We start from the raw sequence: 25,960 nt of genomic DNA on the forward strand, positions 1-25,960 counted from the left end.
TCTATATTTAATTTAGAATGTGTTTGATAACTTCAATTTCAATTTCTGTATATTTCTGCCGAAGGGCACAGGTAAATATGACATTTATTATAATGGGTTTAGGTGAAGATTGCTTTAAGTTCACTTAAATTAGAAGTTCTTTTTTTAAGCCTAATAAATGTTAAAATTGATATATATATATATATATATATATATATATATATATATATATATATAATTTAAATTATTTATTTATTATATATATTAATGATGATTTGTTTTTAAATTCACATAAGTGTAATATATACATTTTAGTTTATACTTTTTTATTTAAGAGTAATTTACAAATTAATAATACAGTAAATAAATACAGTAAATGCATATTTAATACAATTAGCAACTTAAGTAACTATATTACATTGAAGTAATGCTAAATGACAAAAGTAAAGTAAAGTAAAAGTAATGACAATTGAGTGGAAATTGTGCTTAATGGGCATGAACACATTCTGTAAGCAAAATATAATTGATAATTTCTTTGTTTTTATTTTGAGGTGACATATGACTGGGAAATGTTTTGACTGGCTTTATGAGATTCGCCCTTTAGCTGATATGTAGTTTGGGTCAGTTTTCGATAGACAAATAGAAATAATCTTAGCAGACTTGACTTTCTGTAAAGAAAATATAAAATATCTGCAGCACAACTAAATAATTACCTTCAGAGTTAAATAGTAAAAGTCCTCAAGCTACTGACAAATAATTGGTACATATTTATCAAGTATAAGCTAGATATTTTATATAAGATTAGCTTTTGTATTTTTATACTAAATAAGGGAGAATGTGTTAAGATTAGATAGCGCGAGGTACATGCCTTATCCAAATTCATACTGTATGACTTGTTGAAATGAAGACTGAAGCCTGGGATCTATTATGTGAATTTCCCCCAGTGGATCTGAAGTGTGAGAGCGGCTTTCATTTCAAAGCATATATTTTGTTACGTAACATTTGACAGCACATTACACTGTACGTGTGAAGCACTTTGTGTCACTGGGACGTATTAGCAACGTATGATAAATAACCAGTTGGCGGTGAATAATAAACTGCTATCGACTGTTGAGATCAATATTCTCATTCATATTTAATGGATCCCCAATGGTTTGCAAACAACTGCCCCACTGCCATTGTTTTTCCCATTTTCTGCTAAGAACTATATATAGCTACAGCATATATATATAAGACGCTGTAGTTTGGTTTGGTGGTCGTGTCCATCAGATCCCTGATACATACCTTATAACTTTCTTTTTCGTTTCTTAAAATGACTTTACTGAAGTAGAATAAACCCAAACTCTGATGTGACACACGTCTGAGCACCATATGCTGTGTTAAAACACTGAGAAACATCCAAAATATATGTACAGAGAAACTGTATATAAACTGTACGATCATGGATATGTTCATTTAGGGTATTTTTTGTAAGCTTTTTTTTTCTACCAAAAGCGTTTGAGAGATCTGAACCGCATGTAGATATCCTCTCAAAGTCTGCATGCAGAGTCCTCTCTCTGTAAGTTCTGTTTACAAGTGTAAGATAGATGGATTTCTGTATTAATAAAGAGTTTTTTTTAAATAAATATAGTTGTATGTGAGTAGACGGGTCAATCGGATCCTATTCACTGTTGTCTGATCTGTAACAAACCATTCAAGCACTCCAAACCTCAGAATTTAACATGTCCTAAAAAAAGAAAAACATTTTTCATTAATGCAACATATAGAATGTATATAAATCTATCGACGACGACTTGTGATAAAACAATAACAGTGTGAATGCAATGTTGACCAATAGAAATATATCTATATGGAAATGTTATAATGCAAAAGTTGTTTTAATGTTGAAAAAACCTCGTCTGGTTGTGTATGTACAAGAGACTGTTGGTTTTGAATGTTCTTGTGCTGTTTTTGTGACTATTAAAGTGAATATCTTCTACTACAGTCTTGTGCGCTAATTGTAATTACAGAAATGCTGTACTTTTTTTGTAATTGTAAATGCCAATTTTTATCCAGTATAAAATCTTTATTATGTCATATGCAGAAAAAAAAAAATGATTCATATGAAAATTTTTTTTATATATACACAAGCTAGTTTTCAGTAGTTGGTGTACAGTAAGCATTTCAAGAATACATATAACGATCAATACAGTGTCAAAATGAAGCTGAAAATACAGTTGTTATAGAATTCATCTCACGAAACCGGTCAGGAATATGCTGTATTTCACCTAAACATTATAAGGAATTACTGTTCATTTCTAAATGATTTTTGATCAGTCAAATTCTTGAAATTTCTCCTTTCATAATTTTGGAGCAAAATCTGAAATATAAAAGAATGTTCAATTTTTTTTCTTTTTTTTACATTTTGGGGCAAAATATGAAATGCACAAACACATTCGAAATCTTCAAATTTCTTAAATATTTTTTGTTTTAATTTTGGGTCAAAATTTGAAATTTGGATGTTCACATTTTTCAAAGTTTTTTATCCTTTTAATTTTGGCGCAAAGTATGAAAAATACAAGCACATTCAAATTCTTCACATTTCTTTTTAAATGTTGGGGTGAAATATGAAATATACAACCACATGTTCAGATACTTAAAATTTCTTAATTTTTGTCTATTAGTTTTGGGACAAAATTATAAATATACAAGCAAATGTTCAAATTTTACAATTGTTTATTTATTTATTTTTTATTTTGGGGTGAAAAATTAAATATAAAAGCACATGTTCAGATACTTCAAATTTCTTATTTTTTGTCTATTAGTTTTGGGCAAAATTATAAATATACAAGCAAATGTTCAAATGTTCAAATTTTACAAATTTTCTTTTTTTTGGGGGGGGGGGGGGGGGGGGGGGGTGAAAAATGAAATATAAAAGCACGTTCAAATTCTTCAAATTTTAAATTTTGGGGTGAAATATGAAGAATACAAGCATGTTTTCAATTTTTTTCAAATTCTTTTTTTCCCCCTTTAATTTTGATGCAGAGTATTAAACAAACTAGCATGTTCAAATTATTCACATTTCTTACGTTTTTTCAATTTTGGGGCGATATATGAAAAATACAAACACGTTCAAATTCTTCAAATTTCCTTTTCTTTTAATTTTAGGGAGAAATATGAAGAATACAAGCATGCTTTAAAAAAAATGTTTCCCCCTTTAATTTTGATGCAGAGTATTAAATATACAAGCATGTTCAAACTCTTCTCTTATTATTATTTTTTTCACGTTCAGATTCTTCAAATTTCTGAATTTGTTCTTTTAATTTTTTCTTTTTGCTGCTAAATATAAAATGCATAAATATGTTCAAATGCTTAAATTTTTTTTTTTTACATTTTTGGGTAAAATATAAAATATACAAGCACATTTTCAAATTTCTCAATTTTTTCTTTTTCCTTTTAATTTTAATGGCAAATTATGAAAGCATATTAAAATTCTTAATTTCTTAATATTATTCTCTTAATTTCGGAGCAAAATATGAAACATAAAAGGCAAGCACACATTCTTGAAAGGTTTCTTGAGATTGACCATAAACCTGTTTGCTAAATTGTACATAAATAGTTGAGCGTTCATAATTTAGATACAAATAGCTTAATGTCGCTGTTTAAATATTTCTTGTAAACTGTTTTTGGCTTCATGTGTTATGTGGGTTCGTCGCAGGATGCTTTGAGCTGTGTCTGTTTCACAGAGAGATGTCGGACGACACGGGAAGCTGCTGAGCTGGTTTCCATTTGGCGCTTCGTCTTCCTCCGTCTGCTCTGATGTATGGCTGGTTCCTCAAATCTACACACACACACAGACAGAAACCCCCCCTGATGAAGATATCTGAAGATATCTTTTGAGCTTTTCAAAAACTTAAAAGAAAGGGAAACATCAGAGATCTACACGGAGGAACTGAGGGAGGCACTTGCAGGAAGCTGAGTGTTACAGAAGAGCATGAGTAGATGAAGAGCGATACCTTCAGAGACAGAAATCAGAGAGGAAATGAGAGACAGTTATAAAGCAGAAGTCCCATCGCAGAAACCCGAATCGCAGAGCAGACGAGACGAGCGCTTCCCAGAACGAGCCGTAAACGGCACCGCCTGCAGAGCTGAGAAACGTCAGAGGAAAGAAGAAATAAGACAGGCAGACTAAATACACAATATAGAATATCAGAATAAAAAAAATAGTGAATGAAATAACAGACAAAATGATTAGAATAGGTAAATAATCCCAAGAAGCACTAGGAGTGTTCTGGCCTAATTGAATTTTATATCAATGTACAGTTAGGCTAATGGACAAAAAATTAATTTCAATGCATATGTAGTGTATGAATATTATATTTTTACATTTTAATATATTTTTTAAATATTTCTGATATTTTCACAGTATAAATGTGTATACGAAATAAAATACAGTATATTTTATATTTATAGTTAATAAATACTATATATTTACATTTATAATGTTTAAAAAATATAAATAAAAACATAATATAAATGGGTTTTATACAAACATTAAAATAAATACATTTCAATATATTGATTATAAATACTATATTTACTATTAAATTTAAATTAAAATATAAATGAATCTATACAAATGTATAATATGTAAATATATTTCAACATATTTATAGTTTATAAATATATTTACATTTTTATTATTTATTTGTATAGTATAAATGGTAATATTTTTCCATATTTTTGAATATATTTATATTACACATTATGTATTAATAGACATTTATACTATAAACATTTTCATTGTTATAAATGTGCATAAAATATTAATCATTTTATTTTTATTTTAAGTTGGCAGCATCTTTTTCTACTCATCATTAGAGTACTGTACATAAAACTATGGCTGTCAATAGAATAAAATAATTGTCATAATTTCTGGCCATTCTTTAGAAAGCAGAATGTCAAATTTAGTTACTTATTGATGTAATTTAACTAATTTATATTGTATTTTATTTGATCCTGTTTTTTTCCTGAACGTTTGGCATAGAGGCATGCATTTGGTTTTATTTGCACCATTTATAATACAACCCCTAAAAATGGTAAAGTCACATGCTTATTATAACATTTAAAGTTAGGGCATTGGTTTTGTGTCCTGTAAGTTAGTCTAGCTCAGCCTGACCTGTGATGATGTCCTCGATGGCTCCGTCTTTGCCCTCTCTCACGAGCGGCATCATCTGCCTGCGTTTCAGCTCTGCAATCAGATCCACCTGAGGGAAGCGTGGCATCGCCGGCTTCTGAACACATCAACAAACCCGTGAGACCTTGATACTTCACTTCCTGTTCTCCGGTATTTCTGTCTCTGTCACACATTACCCTGTTAGTCACTGCAGTGTTCACAGGAGAGTCAGAGATGTCTAAATCTGTGCCGAAATCAGTCTCAGAGATGTTCTTCTTGCGCTGTTTGTTCTCCTGTTCGGCCAGCTACAGAGAAAGAGACACTCATCCATCAGTCAACATGCAACGACTGGAAAACAATATTTGTACAAAGCAGCATGCCACGTTCTAAGTTCTAAATAGTATTCTAGAGGTGCCTTGGTGGGGTCTTCACGTGGATTTTTGAAGTAACTTTTGCTGAAGTAACTTCTATAAGATACTTTAGTATTATTTATATATGAAGAGTTCATTTGCAAAAATAGATAACTCCGTTTTTAACCATTTTCAAAAAATTTCATTGTGCACTCCAATTAATTTCAATCAAACTGCTGTTGGGTTATTTTGATTAGGTAAAAAAATAACTAAAAATACTCGCTAACTAACACAATAAAAGCATGCTAACATAATAAAATATGATTTTTGAAAATTAAAATGATTTTTTTTACAAATAAACTCTTCATATTCTTATAGCATTTATTAATTTTGAATAAGCTTTTATTATTTTTTTTCATTAAAAATTTTGAAGTTGCCTTTTTATCTGTTTTTTGTCATTTTTCTTATTTTAGAATTTATTTGGAATTTATGATTTGTTTATTTGTAATTTAAAAAAAATCTGTTCATTGTAGTTTTAGTAACTTTACTTAAAACTTATTTAAGTTAGTTACCAGAAGCAGCATTTGTAATTCTCTAATTTTGTTTTTCATTTAATATATTTCATTTTGAAGTTTTAGACATTTTATGTATTCTTTATTTAGTTATTTTTGTAGTATTTAAATATTTATAATTTGTTTTAATTTTAGTACTTTATTTATTTTAGTTAGTTGCCAAGGCAACATTTCTCATTTTCAGGTTTTTAAATCTAATATTTATAATTTATTTCATTTCGGTTTTATTGTGATTACTGGAAACTATTTTAATAGGTTTTGTTTTAGTGAACAATAACAACCCTATCTTATGTTGAGCTAAATATACACAGATTAGCACATATACAGATTTTAAATGAAGAATATTAATTTGTATATTGTTAAAACCAGTAATTTTCAACCAGAACCAGTACAATTAAAATAAAACACAATCTGAATGCATTAGCTATATGGTGCCATATGGAGGTTTTGAAATTTATCAGATAATTTCATGTAGGGTTAATGCACTGTAAAAAAATAATAATTGTAAATAAAACCATAATTATGGAGTAAATTTATAATATAATTTCCACTTAAAATTTTAATTCAGTGTGTTACTTGCCATTTCTTTGTAATTATTTGTGAAATTTATTTGCAATTTCTGAGTGAACAAAATAATTCCTACACCTAATTTTTTCTGTTTCTTTGTGATTTTAATCTCTCATTACCAGTATGATATACTGTATGCTGATGTGATATGAGCACTAGGTAATAATTTCATCACCTTATATGCTTTAATAAACCTGGCAAAAACAGGGAAGAACACAGAAGGAGGTGTGGATTTGGGATCCTCTCCGAAATACTCCACCAGTGCGCGATAGACCTCCTGTAGAGACACACAGATAATCCAGTCATGTAGAAGCTATTATTCACTGCTGTTCAGAAATGATTTCACACAGAACTGAACTCATCTCCACCTCTGCAGTTTTGCTGTCTTTGAACACAGAGTCCAGCAGACCGCCGTTATTGGACATAAAGTTTGTGAGGACGGCGCTGTCTTTCTGCTGGAGATATTCCTTGCGAACCACCTCCATTCCCTTCTCCAGAGATCGAACATCTGCAAGGATGCTGTCCAGAGAGACTGAGAGAAACATGCAGGTCAGTGTATAAATATACAACTTTCATTTAGCAGATGCTTTCAGCAATTTGGGATTTGAATTTACAACTTTAGGTTACCAGCCCAGAATTTTTAGCTTCAAAGTTGGCTTAAAATATTTTATAAATCATTAAAAACACAAATATAAAAAAAAAAAATTTTTTTAATTAAATATTTTATATTCAAATATATTTTAAAAAACCAAGAAGGAAAAAAAAAAACAGCAAGAAGAAAATGTTTTGGCAACTCTATTTTCAGGTGGGCCTGTTTCATGCATTTCTATGAGCCCAGCTAGAATATTTTATTTTATTTTAATTAAAATAAAAGTTACAAATAAAATAAATGAAAATATATTACACTTTAAAAATATTTTAGATTAAAATATTTTATAAATAATTTAAAAATATACACACTTAGAGTTGTGGTAGTGGTGAGTTGATGTGAATGTGTTCATGTGCAACGCTCACCCAGTGCAGCTTTATCCAGACAGTGTAGTTCAGTGTGAAAGTTGTGCAGTTGAGGATATTTTTCTTGTATGATGCTGATGATGAAATGCAGGAGTGTGAGTTTTCGATCTGTGGACTTCATGTCTAGAAGCTGAGAGCAAAAATGTGAGAGATGCACGATAAATTGACAAAGTTTCTGCCAAATGCATAAATGAAAATATTTTATGTGTATTTCATGTGTAAATCAAAATTGCTATTTAATTTAATTGAATAAGCTTACATGTCTAAAAAATACAATTAAGCATAAGCAAATGAGACATGCATTTATTTTACCCTATATTATATATATATAAATATATATATATATATATATATATATATATATATATATATTTATAAGTTGTAAATAAAGATTATTGGACTTCAGGTTTTTTTGTTTTTTTAGCTACTTCAAAATATCAGTGTTTTACTTGCGGTTTCTTTGTCATTAGTAAAATTTACTAGGGTTTTCTGAGTGAAAACTGTTTCATAGCAAATCCTACTACATTTTTTTTTCAGAATATAAATACATTCTGAATCATCTATTGAAAAGATAGATATTGGAAGTGACACTGATCAACTAAAACTGTAAATCTGCTTTATATGCCAAAATCTCATTTTTGTAAAGATGTTTTGTCTCACCAGGTCCAGACTTTGGAGTCGAAATCCATATGCTGATCCTCTCTTGCCACTGTTCATGTAGTTCCCAAACGCAAGAATGATCTAGAAAAAGAAAAAAAGATCAGCTTTCACTGCAGAAGTCATTTTATGCAGATGGAAATAGATTCTCTTTACCTCTAAAATCTTCTTGAGTTTGCTGGAGGATTTGATTGACATGGACGCAGCGATGATGGCATTTAATTGCTGTAAAATAAGACCAGGATTTAAAAAAAATATATATGTTAAATTATGTATGCATCCTCCTAATATCACAGTCCTTTTCAAGGAAAGTCTGTTCACCAAGTCCTATCTAAATGAAGGGGGAAATCCTGAAATCTCACAATTAAATTATATATTTCAAATCAGCAACAAAATTCGAACTGTCCCATGAATGTTGTCCCTTATTCTTAAATAGCATTAAAAAAGCTTATTTTTTCAGGCTAGACCGAGCTTCAAACAGCAGCTGCGGTGACGCAATGACTTTACCAGTCAGCGATTGGCTGTTTTATTCGGAAGGTGTGAGTTACAGTTTCTCCCATTCATAAGTAATAGGAGTGAACTTTGCTGATATATTTACTGACAGGCTTTAACAGCAGGATGCTCTCGCTGAAGTTGCCCATGAAGGTCAGTGTGCTGATTCTCTGCGACAGACGTGGGATTTTGCTGAAGGCCACCATGAATCGATCCTCCTCCGACAGCTCCAGCAGGGTGCGTCCTTCACGCTCGTACTTCTCAATCAACCTCAGCTCATAATCAGTCGGGATGAAACGCTCCAGCAGCTCCAGAAAATCTGAGTTTAGCAAATCAAGATTATACCTGCACACAGAGAGTTTTGGGATTAGTTTTATACATGCACATTTTGGTTGTATCAAAATTGTGTCAGTTGTACACACGATTGGATCGCAGTGCAGATCTGCGCGGTGCTCATGCCTCCTTTGCGCAGCGTGATGGCGAGGTTTTTGGCCCTGTTGGGCTCCAGTAGTGTGATTTTACTGGATGCTTTATGAGCCACTTTCACCTTCAGAGTGCCGACATCAACAGCAGCAGACTGAGCTTTAGTTTTAAACAACTCTTCAAAGACGTCCATATTCAACTCCTTCAGACAGAGCAAAGACAGTAAATGTTGAGCTAATTCTTACCACTTAAGACTATTTCTAAAACATTTAGCATTTTTTTTTACATTAAAATAGCATGTATAAATGTTTAAAACAAGAATAATGTATTTTTTAAATATTATATAAATATTTGATAAATTATTAACAAATATGTTTAAAGAAATAAAGGCAAAAAATACATGAATATTAAAAACAAAATTAAATTTCATTTGAAAATGTTTATAATAAAGCAAAAGTTTATAACAACTGTATTTTCAGCAAACCTTTCATGCATTAAAATGAATAATAATAATTAAATTAAAATTAATAATGAATTAATATTAAACATTTTATGTAATTTTTAAAAAATAAATACTTAATATATTTCAAGAAGAAAAAAGCACAAAGCAGCAAAGGTTTATAATGGCCAATACTCTTCAGGTGCCTCTATTTCATACATTTCAATAAGTTGAGTTACAACACACAGTACTGACCCCAAGCACACTTTCGTCATCCAGCTCTGTGAAGACGGTGCCAGCCACCTGCTCCTCCATTAGAGCCTGCCAGTTAAGCAGTGGCATGCGATACTTGGTCTTGATTGGCTTCTTACCTTTTACACCTTACACACACATACACAGAAGGAAGAAACACAAACAAATCTTTCAGTGTAATGTGCACAGCTTCACTTTTCATTCTAAATCATTCCAACATCTTATAGTTTTGTTGTACAGTACATGACTGTCATCATTTCTCTCACCTGTCTTTACAGTTCCTGTCCTCCCAGGCACAGGTGAAGGGGGCGGGGCTACACTCATAGGGGGCGGAGGAGGAGGTGGTGGAGGGGCGGGGACAGGAGGAGGGGGCGGAGACTGCATCACAGGTGAGGCCTTTATTTCTGTTGTACTATTATCTTAGGGTTAAAAGACAAGATAGTTTTTTTTTTTAATTAGCAGAAAGATAGTTTCCATGGAAATAAAATATTCATATTAGCATATATTACATTGCTAGAAGTTTTCAAAATAAATAAGATTTTCTAATAATCTATAAAATTTAATAAAGAAGTGGTTGTTCCCTAGTTTTGCTTCAGGACCCATATTATAACTTTATAAAATTAATTAATTAGGTTAAATTTTGTCTAACTGTAGTTTAGTATAACTGAACAACTATTATAGTTAATATTTTGAATTAGTTTTTATTTTTAAATTTTCTCTCTTCATTTTAATTTTAGTTTAAAAATGTTTTTAGTTAGCTTTTGTAATTTTATTATGTTTTTGTCATTTTTATTGGTTGTGTTTTTTATTCTTTGTGGTCATTTTTTATTTCAGTTTTAGTTTTAGTTATTTTAGTACATCAAGTTAAACTAAATGACAATGTTTAAATGTGTACATTACAAATTTTTTAAAATTATTTATTTATTATTATTTATATTTATTTTATTGTATTGTTTTAGTTAACGATAATTTCCCTCTTTGGAAAGATTAAACAAATTTTAATAGATTACACTCTGAAAAGATACAAAAGTATAGAACATTTTTATAAATAAAAAAAGAATAATTAGAATTATATAGAAATGATAAAGAAATTGATGTAAGTGATGATGTAATTATAACACTGGTTATATGTATTTTTGTATCTTCACCTGTTGTGTTAGCGGCTGGCATGATGTGTAATTCCAGAGAGCCGGATTCGGATCTGTCCATGCGGATCAGACCTCGATCCACCAGAACCTGGACCATCTTCTCCAGCTCGGTCAGAGCTTTAGCGGAGCGCTGTCTGTCTCTCTCTCGCTCCTGCTCCTTCTCAATGTGTGTCTCTCTCTCTTTCTCCTTCTGCTGCAGCTGAGAGAGCTGAGCCTCTGTCTCCTTCACACTGTCCTGAAAACACACACATCAAAGCTTCACAGCCTGGAAACAGGAGTAAAAGTAAGTGTGTGCTTGTGTGTGTGTGTGTTTTAGCAAAGTGTGTTACCTTCAGAAGTTCCACCTCTTTCCTACTCTGTACGAGTCGTTTCTCGAGTTCAGAGGTCTTCTCCACAGCTTCACTCTCACACTGCTGCAGTCTAGTGTTTAACTGATATACACAACATACACTGTGTGCTTTAATATGATTTAGTGTACTGTATATATATTTACATAAATACATATGATGTGCATTATGTGGCATTAAACCAAAACAGAATTAAATCAAAGTGCTGTACAAGAAAGAAAGAAAGAAAGAAAGAAAGAAAGAAAGAAAGAAAGAAAGAAAGGAAGAGAAAACTGCTACTAAATACCAGTTAAAAGGCCAGCAAGGCCAAAGAATAAAAATCTAAAATAAAATAAAAAATTGAGATTGCAAAACAACTCTGGATAGATATAATGGAATGAATAAAATAATAATAATAATTGAACATTAAAATGCATTTATTACATTCAATGCATTATTATTATTTTGTAATTATTATATATAATGCATATTATGGTTGTAGTTACACAGCAGATATATATGTGCTTGAAAACATTCCTATCAATATAGGTTGTAGTAATTATGTGTGTTTTGGTATGTGTACCTGTGTGTTTTGTTCTTGTAGCTCCTCTAGAAGTTCCATTATTGTGTTTTTGGCCTCAGCGTCCTCTAGCAACGCTCCAACATCAAACACATTATCCAGATACGCTTGAATCTGCACCTGAAGCCTCTCACTCTCAGTGACAGTTAACTTCTACACACACACACACACACACACACACACACGCGCACGCACGCACACACACGCACGCACACACACACACACACACAAAACAATTCAGACAGCATTTTAGGCTGCATTTATTTGATCAAAAACACAGTAAAAACAGTAAGATTGTGAAACATTCTTAAAATTTAAATAGTTCATAATTGATCATTTGTGTGTTCAAAGCTGAATTTTCAGCATCATTACTCCAGTCTTCAGTGTCGCATGATCCTTCAGAAATCATTCTAATATACTGATTTGCTGCTCAAAAATAATTTCTGATTATTATCAATGTTATCAAAACAGTTGTGCTGCTAAAACCATGATAGTTTATTTTAGGACACTCTGATGACTAGACTGTTCAAAAGAACAGCATTTATTTGAAATAAAAATCTTTTGTAACAATATAAATGTCTTTAGTGTCACTTTTGATCAATTTAATGCATCCTTGCTGAATAAAAGTATGAATGTCTTTAATTCTTTCAAAAAAAAAAAAAAAAAGAGAGAGAAAAGCGCAAAACAGTAAACAGTAGTCGCTCACCTCCAGATAGCTGTCTAGTCCCAGTTGTGTAAACTCATACTGTAAATACACTCGGAAGTTCATGTTCTCCACTGAGTGCACTACAATGTTGATGAACTGCATACAAGCCACCTAGAAGTGACAAGGGGGAAATACATCGATCAGTTTTCCTCACACTGATGATCCTTCATTAAAAGGTCAACAACAGGAGAAACCTTAATCTATATCTGGAATTCCAATGCATTATGTATATTATACACGCATGTGGCGTTAATACGGTGAATTTATGAGAAAATGATTAATTTTGATCATATGATTATAAATACATATATACTTTCTGCTTGTCCTAAAGTGGAAAAGTTCTCAAGAACGACTGATAAAATAAGTCAATGTACAAATGGGCCATAAATATATGCTCCTTATCCTTTTTGTTGAGCTAAATACTATACAATCAGTGTAAGAATCTGATAAAACATGAAAATGAATACATATGAAGCATTTTAGATGTCCTCACCATGAAATCAATGTTGTTGTCATCATTTCTGAAATACTCCATGAGCTTCTCGAATCTGTTTTTCTCTCCACACACCTGTATGAACACACAGAGACATTCACAGGTTCCTCAGAGACCATTGCTTACTGTATTTGAGTTACTGTACGCTGCTTTGGATTAAACTGTCTGTTAGCAATTACTTGACCATAAAGTAAGAACATTTTACTACATTACAAGACCTTCAGTGATATTTGATTCCACAGGATAATTTATCATCTGAAAATATGTTATTGGATTAATATTCCATCCATTATCTGTATCTAATTATTAGTTCTTGCTACAGGCCGTGTTACATTTTGATGCAAAGTATGTGGATTCGCAGAAACAATGAGGACATATGAATGGGAAATCCCTAAGCAGATAAGGTCTGTATTTGTGTCGGTTTTAGCTCTAGTTTGCGTAGTCCTTTCTGTTGTCACTGATATGCATCTGAATCATCTCCCACACACATGTCTTTGTCACAAACACACAGACTTTTTGAATGCGTGAGGTTGCGAGCTGATCATGTGTCCTGTGTGTGTGTCTTTATAAAGGGAATGATCTAGTTTAGTCTGTCGCTCTCAGTACAGACGGGTGTATCGGCTGATATCACAGTATGAGCTTCAGGTTACTTGAATTTAACTTGTATCTCATCACGTGTCTGTGTTCATTCAGCATCGAAAAGAATAACTAAAGATTTAGGTCTTTTATCCTTGAAATTAAGCTATTAGACATTTTCTGATGAAATGTAAATATTTTTCACATATTATATTATAATATATAGAATTACTCATATATGTGGTCCTAAAAAGTATTTGGACATTTAAGTCACACTTGTGTCACAATGTATGAATAAAAGTGTTTTTATTTAAAAATTATCTGAAAAAATATATATGTCTGATTATATTTCGTCTTGGTATTATATCTGATTATATTTTATTAAAACAAACTCTTTTCTTTTTTCTTGTTTTTATAATATATATGTATTATAAAAATAATATTTGTATTATAATATTTTATATTATTGATTGTTATATTTATTATTATATGTTTTGGTAGATTATATTTGATTAAATTTTATTAAAACAAGCTTTATTATTTACAAATAATTATAATGTTTTATTATACTATCATTTGGTATATTTAATCATATTTTATTAAACAACTTTTTTTACTTTTATTATTTTTATGACTATAATATTTAATATTATAATATTTGTCCTTTTTTAAATATGTTTTCCTTTTTTCATATTATAATAATTATTATGATTTGGTATATTTGATTGTATTTTATAAAGACAAACTTATAGTATTTTTTAATAATACATATTTAATATAGCAATATTTGTCTTTTTATTCTTTTTAGAACATTTTTGATTTCACTATGTTTTGGTATATTTTATTTATTTATTTATTTTTTTTCTTGTTTTATTTTTTCTCGCCGCAGAGTTGAATTTTGCACAATAAGACCAAGGAGACACACTGAAGGCGGTGAGATGATGATAAGAAGAGTGAGATGGATGAACAGAGAAAGAAGACTAGTCTTTTCTTACATCTTTGAAATTATTAAAGGCTGCAATAATCATTTCGTGACCTCCTCGAACCAAACAGACAGCAGCAAGGAGCTCCAGAACCAGAGCTTTAGTCCTAAACATGAACACACATGTATGTAAGTACAATAGTGTAGAAAACACACACACACACACACACATGCATTGTCTTCTCACCTGGCATTCTTATTGTTGAGACTCAGGGTGATTTCATTGACACAGTTGGGATGAGCCATCACCTGATTGAACCCTAACTAACACACACACACACACACACACATTAGTCAAGAGAAGGGATGAGACGAGACAAGATGAGAGGAGAAAGAGATGAGAAGTACCTGGTAGTTCATGATGGCACGGAGGCACATGATGCAGAGGTGCAGGTGGTTCTTCTGGCTGAGCAGACGTGAATATCGCAGAGCTTTCCTGAGCAAAAGAAGTCATATTTATAAATATTTGTATTAAATATTATATTTTTTACTTTTTATTATTATGTTATGTTATTTGGGATTATATATTATTAAAATATTTTAACATATTTTCAGTATTTTTATTTATTTACTACATATTTAATAGCATAACATTTTTCTTTTAGTATATATTTTTTTCTTTTTATTGTTATATTTGATTATATTATGTAAAGATCGATCAGTGAAACCAGCTCACACGTGTTCATTGTAATATAGATATTTACGTTCACAGTAAATTCTGTACGAATAAATGATTTGGTTTAAATAGGAAAACTAATTAATTAAAAGCAGACCTACGTAATTGTGTAATCTGCAACATCTGGAAATCTCAAAATCATTAATAGTAAAAGTATTGTGTGTGACAGAGATGCACAAAACAAACTCTCGGTAACAGGAATGCAGTTGATCCTGATAGAAGTGATTGGATGTGTGTGTGTGTGTGTTTGATCGTGTGTTTTGATCTCAAAATACACATTGCAGACATATTTGTGTGTTTCGCACGTGTGCATGTTGTCTGTGTATGTATGTTTCTTTTAGTAGATTTTAGTGCCTGTGTGTGTGTGAAGTTGGAAATAGTCATGTAGACGTTATGTTCTATATACAATTATTTGTGAACGAGACGGAAACATGTTTTCTTCTTCAATTCAGGACCAAGAACTTCACAACAAATTACATATAGAAATAAAAAATTCTTAAAATAAAAAACAAAATGTATAATTGAGAATTTCAGAGTGGTTTATACACCATAACTGACCTTGTGGTGAAGGGGCGTCCTAAGCGTGGGGAATTGTGGGTAGGGGAGTTTGTCGCACTGGTGGTCAAATCTTCCACAGATTTCTCTTCAAAGCTTCCATTATCAGAGCTGTCCATATCATGTCTGTAAAACACAGTAAGCATCTGATAATAAGAAGAAATGAGCTGTAAATCAGTATATTAGAATGATTTCTGAAGGATCATGTGACACTGAAGACGCTGAAAATTCAGCTTTATAATCACAGGAATAAATTACATTTTAAAATATATTCAAATAGACAACAGGTTTTTTTCAATTGCAATAATATTTCAGAATATTACTGTTTTATTGTGTTTTTAAACAAATAAATACAGCCTTGGAGATCAAATTCTATTAAAATCATCAAAAAGTTGCTTTATTGTTTCTTTGTTTGTTTGTTGCTCAGACTGATGAATATAATAGCAGTGTTAGTTACTGGCATCAGAGGCCTGGTTTCAGACATGGGATGGTCAGAGCATGTTCTCTTCCCAGACGCCTTGTCACATTAAGAATTTAGGTTCCTCTATTGTGTCTTGGACAATGTGTGTGTGTGTGTACATACGTGACTGCACGTTGAGCAAAAGAGAGGTAGTCCACTAGCACGTCTAAACCCTTGTTTTCTTCATTTAGAAACTCCTCAGCCCACCTGAACAGACAGAACAATACAATGAAGAGCACAAGGAACACAATTGAGAGAAATTATGAGTGACAAATTAATTACAGTCCAGTGTCATCACAGACGTTCCCAGACTCCCAGGTTTCAGAAACCTGCATTTAAAAGAATAGTTCACCCAAAAATTTAAATTAGCTGAAAATGTACTCACCCTCAGGCCACCCAAGATATAGATGTGTTTGTTTCTTTATGGGAACAGATTTGGAGAAATGAAAATTACATCACTTGCTCACCAATGGATCCTCTGTAGTGAATGGGTACCATCAGAGTGAGAGTGCATAATCCATAATAATGCTTACAGCAGTGAAAAATCCATCCTTTCACATCAAAATCCACCAACATGTTTGTTACTGTTTTCACTGGTAAATGATGGTCTGTGATTTGTGCATTCGGTAATCTGTGCATATTTCTCTTCTGATTCAGACAAGGCTGTTTTAGGCAGACAAAATGGATGGAGAAAGCAATATTATGGATAGACGACTCATATTTTAGCCAGAAACAGTGGTTTGAAGTTAAAAGCTTCTTAATGATAAATTTGAGGCATATGGGTTTTTTGGGGGGAATTTTATCAGTTTTTTGGACTCTCATTCTGACGGCACCCATTCACAGAGGATCCATTGGTGAGTAAGTGATGTAATGCTACATTTCTCCAAATCTGATGAAGAAACAAACTCATATACATCTTGGCTGGCCTGAGGGTAAGTACATTTTCAGCAAATTATGATTTTTGGGTAAACTATTCCTTTAATGTGATACATTTTAAGTATTAAAAGAATATCTATTCATTAATTATGTAATCAGGCCAGTAACATGCATTGTCAATAACATTGTATGTCATGTGATGGCTCTTACCCGATGTGATTGGTCCGCAAAGAGATCTCCAACTCTCTCAGAATTTGAGTGGATTCTTGAACTCGCCTTTTAAACTTACAAATCACACATATATAATTTTATTAATTAAAATCATTTACATTTCAGTTTAATAATAACTGGACAAGCTCTGTATCTCTCAGATTTAAACACACACACATATATTCAGTATATGTACCTTTCTGCCTCCTCCCTGCTCTAATACACTCTTAAGTTTCTGAATGTACGTTGAAGGAGGATTCTTCACCTGGAACCGCTCCTGATGAGAGAAACCAGAAGGAATAGTGATCTTGGCTTTAAAGGGGATTTATTCTGCACTTTTTTCTCTTTCTCCTGAAGTCCACATATACAGTTAGTCACATTTCTTGCATCATAAGCAGTTTAAATATTTTTTATTCCATAAACATTTCCCACCCTCGTGATCTTTAATGTTGCTGCACCTTTAAGACTTTGATGTGTAAATGACCCCTGGTATGATTGCTAACCACTTGCTGAATATTTATTTATTTATTTCTGCGGTCATATGGTAATGGCATCATTTAATTTAAAGTGCCCCTATTATGGATTTTTGAACATTAACTTTCATGCAGTGTGTAACACAGCTCTGCAAAGTTTTAAATCTAAAAGTGCACCGTGTATAAAGTTATTGTCTCTCAAAAGAAAGAGTCGACTCTGAATCATTGAAACGAGTCGTTTTTAAAACGAATCCCAAGCCTTCATGTTGAAGTCGACATGAAACATTAGCATATTGCCCGCCCACTTGTTGGTCTTTTCGTGTTGGTCTGAATGAAAATGCATATTCATTCTTTGCCACTAGGTGCTGCTTTTAGAGCGGTAAAAATAGCGTTTTCCCCCGGTAATGCTGTACCTGTGCTCACAAACACTGCTTTATCAGGCATTGCAGGCTAGATTAAATGACAATGAGACCAATCACTGCAGAGTAGCGAAGGAGCAAGGGAGGGGTTTGGAAAAATTAGTCTTTGAGCGAATCGTTTGGGAGTCATTGAGTAAGTAAGGTCAAAATAAATGCATATTATAAGACAATGACAGTGTTTTTAGACCTTGCATGCATGTCAGCCTGTTGTTGGGGACTCCCAAAACCAAATAACCCAGCAGGCACCAGACGTCTATGTAACGTCAGGTTGACGTTGGACATGACGTCGGACAGACATTGCATTTTGGTTGAAAATGAAAATCGGGTTGACGTCAATATATGACGTTGACTTAACGTTGGATTTTGGTTGCACAACATAAAAACAACAAAATCTCAACATCAGCTGACATCAGTATTGGACATCAATTTAACATTGGCATTAGACGTTGAATTTACATTGAATTTTGGTCACCTGACGTTGTAACCGAAATTTAACCAAATATCAACGTCTTATGACGTTGTGTGCCTGCTGGGAAGGAACCTTTCATTACCCATAAAAGGGGCACTTTAAATAAATGGTCTGGGTGAACTGGAGAGAAAGTTTTTTTAGTTTTAAAAAAACAAGGACAATTTTGGTTTTCATTACTTGTCCCATTTAAAGGTGTGTTATGTGGTTTGGGTAGTAAACAGTAACAGCTTTACGGTAAATGAAAAAGTGAATGTTTTATGTGTTTGCTCTGAACTCACCTGGTCACAAACTAACTCCCATTTCTTCTCGTTGTCATACTGACAGAGCAGCTTCACTTTATCAGGTGGAAGATTCATGGAATTCTACAATCACAGAGCAAGAGACAAATCATAAACCTTTCTGTAAGTCTGAATTCATTTATAGTAATTCTTCAGAGCCATTAGTTCTATTCCACTAATCTTAAAAAATCTTTCAAATTATTTTTACAGCACTTTGGGGTTCAGCAAACAACTTTTTGTGAACCATTATTCATGGTTGAATTTTTTAGAGAGTAAAAAATAAAACACTGCCTTTCAAAGGTTTGCAGTCAGCAATATTTTTTCATGTATCAAATATACAATAATATATATCAATATATATTATATGCAATAAAAACATTAATACTGTGTAATATTATTTCTATTAAATATTAATATATATTTAAAAATAGCTGTTTTCTATGTGAATATCTATCATTCCTGTGATGCGCAGCTGTATTTTCAGCATCATTACTCCAGTCTCCTGTCACATGATCCTTCAGAAATCATTCTAATATGATGATTTGATGCTCAAAAACATTTATCACAGTTGAAAAACGATTGTCCTGTTTAATATTTTTGTTAAAACTGGCACTTTTTTTTCTTCTCAGAATTCTTATACAAAAATACAGTTCAAAAGAACTACATTTGAAAATGTAAATATTTTGTAACATTTTCAATGTATCTGCTGTCACTTTTGATCAGTTTAACATGTCTATGCTGAAGAAAAGTATTAATTTCTTTTCACAAAAAACAACAACAACTCCCTGCCAACCACCCATAGCACCCAAACATCTCAGTGGCAAGTTTTGCACAGGTCACATTTTCTTCTGATCTAGCTGTAATATGTTCCCAGACTATTGCAGTGTTTAAATGCAGTGTTATTGTGGCACCAGTCACGTTACACTTGTTTGCAGATGGTCACATATCAACTGATGAGTAAGCGGCTGCATCTTGTGAGCCGGTTTACGAGCAGTGGACAGATCACATGTATAATGAGGTATGCTGACTCTAAGAATGCCCTTTCTGAACCGGAAGATTAGTGCTGTGTGAATGTCCTGTTGCTATGACGATCTCTTAAATTATTTACGAACAGCATGAGTGTTTGCATTCGTGTTGCACACACACACACACACACACTGTTATGGCCCTACAGAATTACTTCATCAGTGACTCATCTGAGCATCGGATGATACCGAACACACAGTGTGTGCACACTGCATGTAAATCCCATAAAACATTTTGAAAATTATCTTCAAGGTCATCTTCAGTTATGCTTGCCAAGGCTGCATTTACTTGATCAAAAATACAGTAAACACAGTAATATTGTGAAATAAGCTTTCAATTTAAAAATATATATAGCTTACACTATTCCTACATCATTGGCTGGCACGCCAAATGATTAAATCATTATTTTCTTCCCCTGTGATTATTTTTCTTCATGGAGGATGTCCCTGGGAGGGTTTGATCAGGTGTTGCTATTCCCTTGGGGGCATTTTGGGAAATATCATCCTCATATTTCTACATAGCCTATAGTTTTTTTTTTACTTAAAAAGTGGTTTTACTTTCCGTCCTTTGACAGAATGAAACTGAATGTTTTGCTGTGAAAGATGACGGGAATTCTCAGTATTTGTTTTGTGTCTGATTCCTTGGCTTTATCGTTCAGCTGATAGCTCAGGAATGTTATCGTTTGTTTTGGGAACATTGCAAAAGATCTCAATGAACTCTATACTAATATTTAACCTTTCGTTTACCCACCTATGAACCCCAGACTGACCAAAGACTCAAGAACTGTATAATAAAAAACCAAAGCGAAATATCGATATCTATACACATCAGACCTATGAAATCATGTTTTCTGTGAAAAGTGAAAGGAAAACCTTGTCTGATACCTCTAGTATGAAAATAATCAAAAGTTGAAGAAACATCCGATGTGACAGTATAGGCATTTATAAAGATTTCTAATTCAAATAAATGCTGTTCTTCTGGACTTTTTATTCATCAAAAAATCTTGAATCCTCACAGTTTCCACAAAAATATGAAGCAGCACAACCGTTTAATCAGAAATGTTTCTTGCCCAACAAATCAGCACATTAGAATGATTTCTGAAGTATCATGTGACACTGAAGACTGGAGTTATGATGCTGAAAATTCAGCTTTGCATCACAAGAATAAATTACATTTTAAAATATATTCAAATAGAAAACAGTTATTTTAAATACAAATAATATTTCACAATTGTAGGCCTACTTTTTTTGCTGCATTTCTGATCAAATAAGTCAGCTGTAGAGTATGTGACATGTAAAAGTTATGGTTGACTATTGCTGTCATTTCATTTTTGTGCATATTAAATTACAGTTCTTCACTAAGTATGGCACACTAGTGTCCTAATTTGCAAAACAGGTCAATGGAAGAAAAAATAGCAATCTGCAGAAATATTGCTTTAGGGCAAACACACACACACACACACACACACACACACACACACTCACAGTCTCTGAGTCTCTCTCAAACAGTCTTCCTTTATGCAATACTTGCAGTGCAGACAACTCTATTGATTATAATTGTCAAGCTTATAACTGTCGGGTTGCATCTGTCGTGTAGACAGTGTTATCTTTGCATGTTTTAATTTAGATCTCATAGTTTATTTTGTCTTTATAATAGCTGACCCTTTCTACCTGTGAAATAAGGACAAGGAGGCTGGAGAAAAATAGAATCAAGGACAAAACACTTCCAACTCTTTAACCATCACTGATTGCTTGATTTCTCTCCTGTTTCTGAACACATCATCTGTCCTTTCCTTGTCCTTTCTGTATGTTCTATCGCTGAAAACAGTTTTCAGGACAAGGTCAGCTGACATAACCATGTTATTTTGAATCCTCTAAATACTCAAAATGTTTATATGCAGGTATGTATGCCAATAATTTATGCATCAATGATCAATGCAGCAATGCAGCATATACTGCAGTACATGTGCGGAGAGCAATGCACGTATATTCAGAGCCATCATATCACTTTACCTTCAGCAGAATTATGCTAGATGATTGTACTGTTTTCAGCTTATCATATTTGCATTTATATATATATATATATATATATATATATAATATTTTTAATGAAAATGAAAATATAAAAATGAAAGATTCAAAACAATAAAAGCTATAACAGCATCGTAGTGATTCTAAAATAACTCTGCTCATCATAAATTAGATGCAGATGATACTGGTAGATAAAGCACATTAAAAACATGCATCATTTCTTTATTTTACACCTCATAAGAGCTCAGCTTGATGTTTTCTCCTACTGTTGTTGTTTTCAACCATCAGCCTAATTTCTGCAGTAATAATTATATTGAAATACATTCAGAGCTGACTTTGATTCATTGTATCTCATGATTTTTGTCCTGACTGTTTCTGGATCAGCTGAAGGTTGGACTACAGCTGAAGATGGATGGACTTTCGGTAAGTGGCCACATGCAAAATATCAATAACTGAACGGGCCATTTGTATAATTACAGGCCTGTCGTTTTTGCAGATGTTTTGCGCTCCTCCCCTTGGCAAAACGATGTAGAAAGCATCAGAATGAATGTTTTAAAAGCTATAACACATTATGTGAGCAAAGACAAAACTATTGCTTTTAAATTCAGCCTCACAAAGAAAAGACAGATTCCTCTGTAAATGTGTATTTGCATGAGTTTGTGTGTGCATATGCCCACTGTTATGCAAGACTTTAGTTTATTGTTTATCCAGTTTTTAACTGAATACCTGTAACTTTTACTAAACAAGCTCACAGATAATTGCACAGAAGCTTTGCCATGTAATATTTACATTTTGTACCTGACTAGGTGTGTTTTTGAGTGATTGCTCTTTTAATTGTGTGTTTTATCACGAACATGCTGCTGGTGCTGCTTGCATTATTTGCATTCTATTTCCATGTCACAAACTCTCTTTCTCCGTAGGCATTGTAGGTGGTGACTGGATAAAATGAAACTGTTTGAGTTGGATGGACGGCCTGCATGCGCACTTTAATACTTAGATGGCCTTTCACTGCTGTATGATGGGAAAGTGTGGAGTGCTTATCTGATTTAGGAACAGCATTAAGGATATTGGCAGAGTAAATTAATTAACATGGAATAAATTACAGCTGACTAGCACTAGAGCCAGACTTATTTAAGTTATATAAAGAGTAAAACACTGGCTAAATATTCATTTTAAACACAGGTACTTGTGTAATGTGGACTGTTGGATTTGGTCTTTTTAGATTGGAAACTGCCATGTAAAATACACTACTGTGAATCTGGTTCACAGTTTTACACAGAATTAGATTAACTAGTTGATGATATGTATGTTATTCCAGGCCTTAACTATGAATCGCCAGCAGGCCAACAGGGCTGGATCATTTTTGTGCTGATATAACGCATTATTTATTGTGGTAAGGCGTGTGGAGTTATATAATCATAATACTTTTAACCGGCATGTTTATTAAAACCCTTACAACATTATTTTCCCATACAGTAGGACACAAATGAAGATGTTAATGGCTAATATGTGATTCCACAAGGACCACAACGGTCAAGAAAATTTTCAGTAAATAATAACTTAAATTTCAGTCTGCTCCTCACTTATAACCTATTTTATATTTGAAATATGGTGCGTATGGACTACTTTAAAGGTATATTTCTCTCAAAGCAACGGATACTCTGCAGTGAATGGGTGCCGCCAGAATTAGAGTCCAAACAGCTGATAAAAACATCACAATAATCCACAAGTAACCCACACCACTCCAGTCCATCAATTAACATCTTGTGGAGTGAAAAGCTGTGTGTTTGTAACAAACAAACACATTATTTGAACATTTTTAACTTCAAACTGTTACTTTCGGCTAAAATATGAGTCCATAATAATGCTTCCTGCAGTGAAAAAATCCATCCCCTTTTGTCCTCTCCCATAAAAACCCAACAACATATTTGTCTAGATCTTTTTTGGACTGTTTTCTCTTGTAAACGGTGCTTGATCTTTGCATATTTCTCTCCTGATTCAGCTTTTCGCTTCACAAGATATTAACTGATGATCTAGAGTGGTATGATGTTTTTATCAGCTGTTTGGCCTCTCATTCTGACGGCACCCATTCACTGCAGAGGATCCATTGGTGAACAAGTGATCTGAACAAATTCATTCTAATGAAGAAACAAACTCATCTACATCTTGAATGGCCTGAGGGTTAGTACATTTTCCAAAAATTTTCATCTTTGGGTGAAAGATTTCTTTAAAGATGCTTTAAGCAAGAAGGTCATACCAGTTAAGAATGGTGTAATGGCAAAAAATGACAGAATTGTAATCAATTGGATACCCATACTACTTTAAACTACAAAAGTATTAAGCAGCCACACACTCACATACTGTACACTCATCATAAATGAGATGCAGATGATACAAGTAGATAAAGCATATGCAAAACAGCTAATGACGTATTAAAGTCTCCCAGCTGCACAATTACAGCCTCGCTGATGCATAACACTCATACTCGGGGAGATTTGACAGATTTCACAAACACGCATATGAATGCAATCACCTCAGGACACATTCCATCACATTCTTCAACCTAAAGTGGTATAACTAGCGGTATTGTGAAATTCAGACAGGCTGTGCTGTTTCAATTTCCAGTCATGTGAAAGTCCTATCTGTGTTCATTTGATAATATCCTTTGCTTTTGCATGCAAAGAGATGCATATCATGGTGCATATCAAACATATTTATAATTACTGCAGTGGAGCATCTCAGCTTCAACCGCACATACAGTACTATACTTGAACATGCTGTTTCTCTCCAAGTCAGCAAAACACTTCAAATGTAAATTACATGTTAGACCTGAAACCCCTTTTAGTCTACTGCATTATGGGATATTTTGTCATGTACATACCAACACCATGCTGAACCTCTCCTCTAATTCGTCCTCAGGTGGTAGAGGCAGTTTAGGGGCCGGTGGCTGTTTCTGCCCATAGGTGCTGAGGGGCCGTTTGACATCCCGTCCGGGTGACATCTCCAGACTTCCAGCTGCGTTCCCCATGGCTGTATGTGGAGTTACACGCAGAGGTACACATATACAGTTCAGATAATCTAGATGTTGCTCAGTTAAGTACAACTACAACTTTACACTTACTGACTGATTCTAAACACTTGAGTATGAGTTCTTGTTTAGTCCCAGTGTAGCAGTTTAAGTCCAATGGTGGGACACTTTGGAAACACAGATAAAATCCAGCTTGAATCCTATAGAATTTGGTTCTATTAAATCCATAAAAGGTTGTGGTTTTCACATAGTTGCTGACTTAGTTCTTTCAAGTCTTCTGATGGCGTTGTCCATTTGCAGTAGGCAAAACCTACAAGTTGTGTATACAGAAAGAAAAATGACACCAGTAGGCAAGGCTGTTGTCTATTCGGATGTGTCTTATTCGTCTTCTGGTCTCTGTGACATCTCTGTGCTCCATCCTGGAGTGAGTAGCTCAGGTAGGGAGGAGAGGAGTGAGTGATGTGGGAGAGCAGGCGGGGGACTGTGAAGCTTCTGGGTCCTAGTGCTGATCTGTAGACTCTCCTCAGTGTGTGTGTCTTACATGAACACCTGATACTGACTCAGATGTCCACCTACAACCGGAATCTCGAGTTACTTGTTGGTGTTTGTCGCTAGGATGCTAAACCAAATTAAACCACACACTCTTTCTGAATGACTTCAGACTTGTGAAAATAGCTGTAACTGAGAATCTATAGTGCCACAAATATGCACACACACACACACACACACACACACATATATATATATAT

The 25,960-nt window shown here is 33.1% G+C and overlaps 1 protein-coding gene across 1 annotated transcript; it reads right to left on the bottom strand.

The window, feature by feature from the left end:
- Positions 1-2,878: 2,878 nt before the first annotated feature.
- Positions 2,879-25,211, bottom strand: LOC306863683 (formin-like protein 1; the record flags this gene model as incomplete). The annotated part of the gene is made up of 26 exons (XM_079407184.1): positions 2,879-3,799; positions 5,138-5,252; positions 5,332-5,439; positions 6,799-6,900; positions 6,992-7,155; positions 7,638-7,767; positions 8,298-8,378; positions 8,451-8,519; positions 8,897-9,131; positions 9,209-9,411; positions 9,904-10,028; positions 10,167-10,319; positions 11,049-11,283; positions 11,378-11,479; positions 11,958-12,107; positions 12,661-12,771; positions 13,154-13,228; positions 14,725-14,818; positions 14,899-14,975; positions 15,060-15,147; positions 15,946-16,068; positions 16,526-16,609; positions 17,489-17,562; positions 17,685-17,765; positions 19,128-19,211; positions 25,065-25,211. The coding sequence occupies 26 exons, from the start codon at positions 25,209-25,211 to the stop codon at positions 3,699-3,701; spliced, it is 3,111 nt and encodes a 1,036-aa protein (XP_079263310.1). The 3' UTR covers positions 2,879-3,698.
- Positions 25,212-25,960: the final 749 nt, after the last annotated feature.

The sequence above is a fragment of the Barbus barbus genome (assembly GCF_936440315.1).
Source record: "Barbus barbus genome assembly, chromosome: 44".
In the NCBI taxonomy this organism is placed as follows: Eukaryota; Metazoa; Chordata; class Actinopteri; order Cypriniformes; family Cyprinidae; genus Barbus; species Barbus barbus.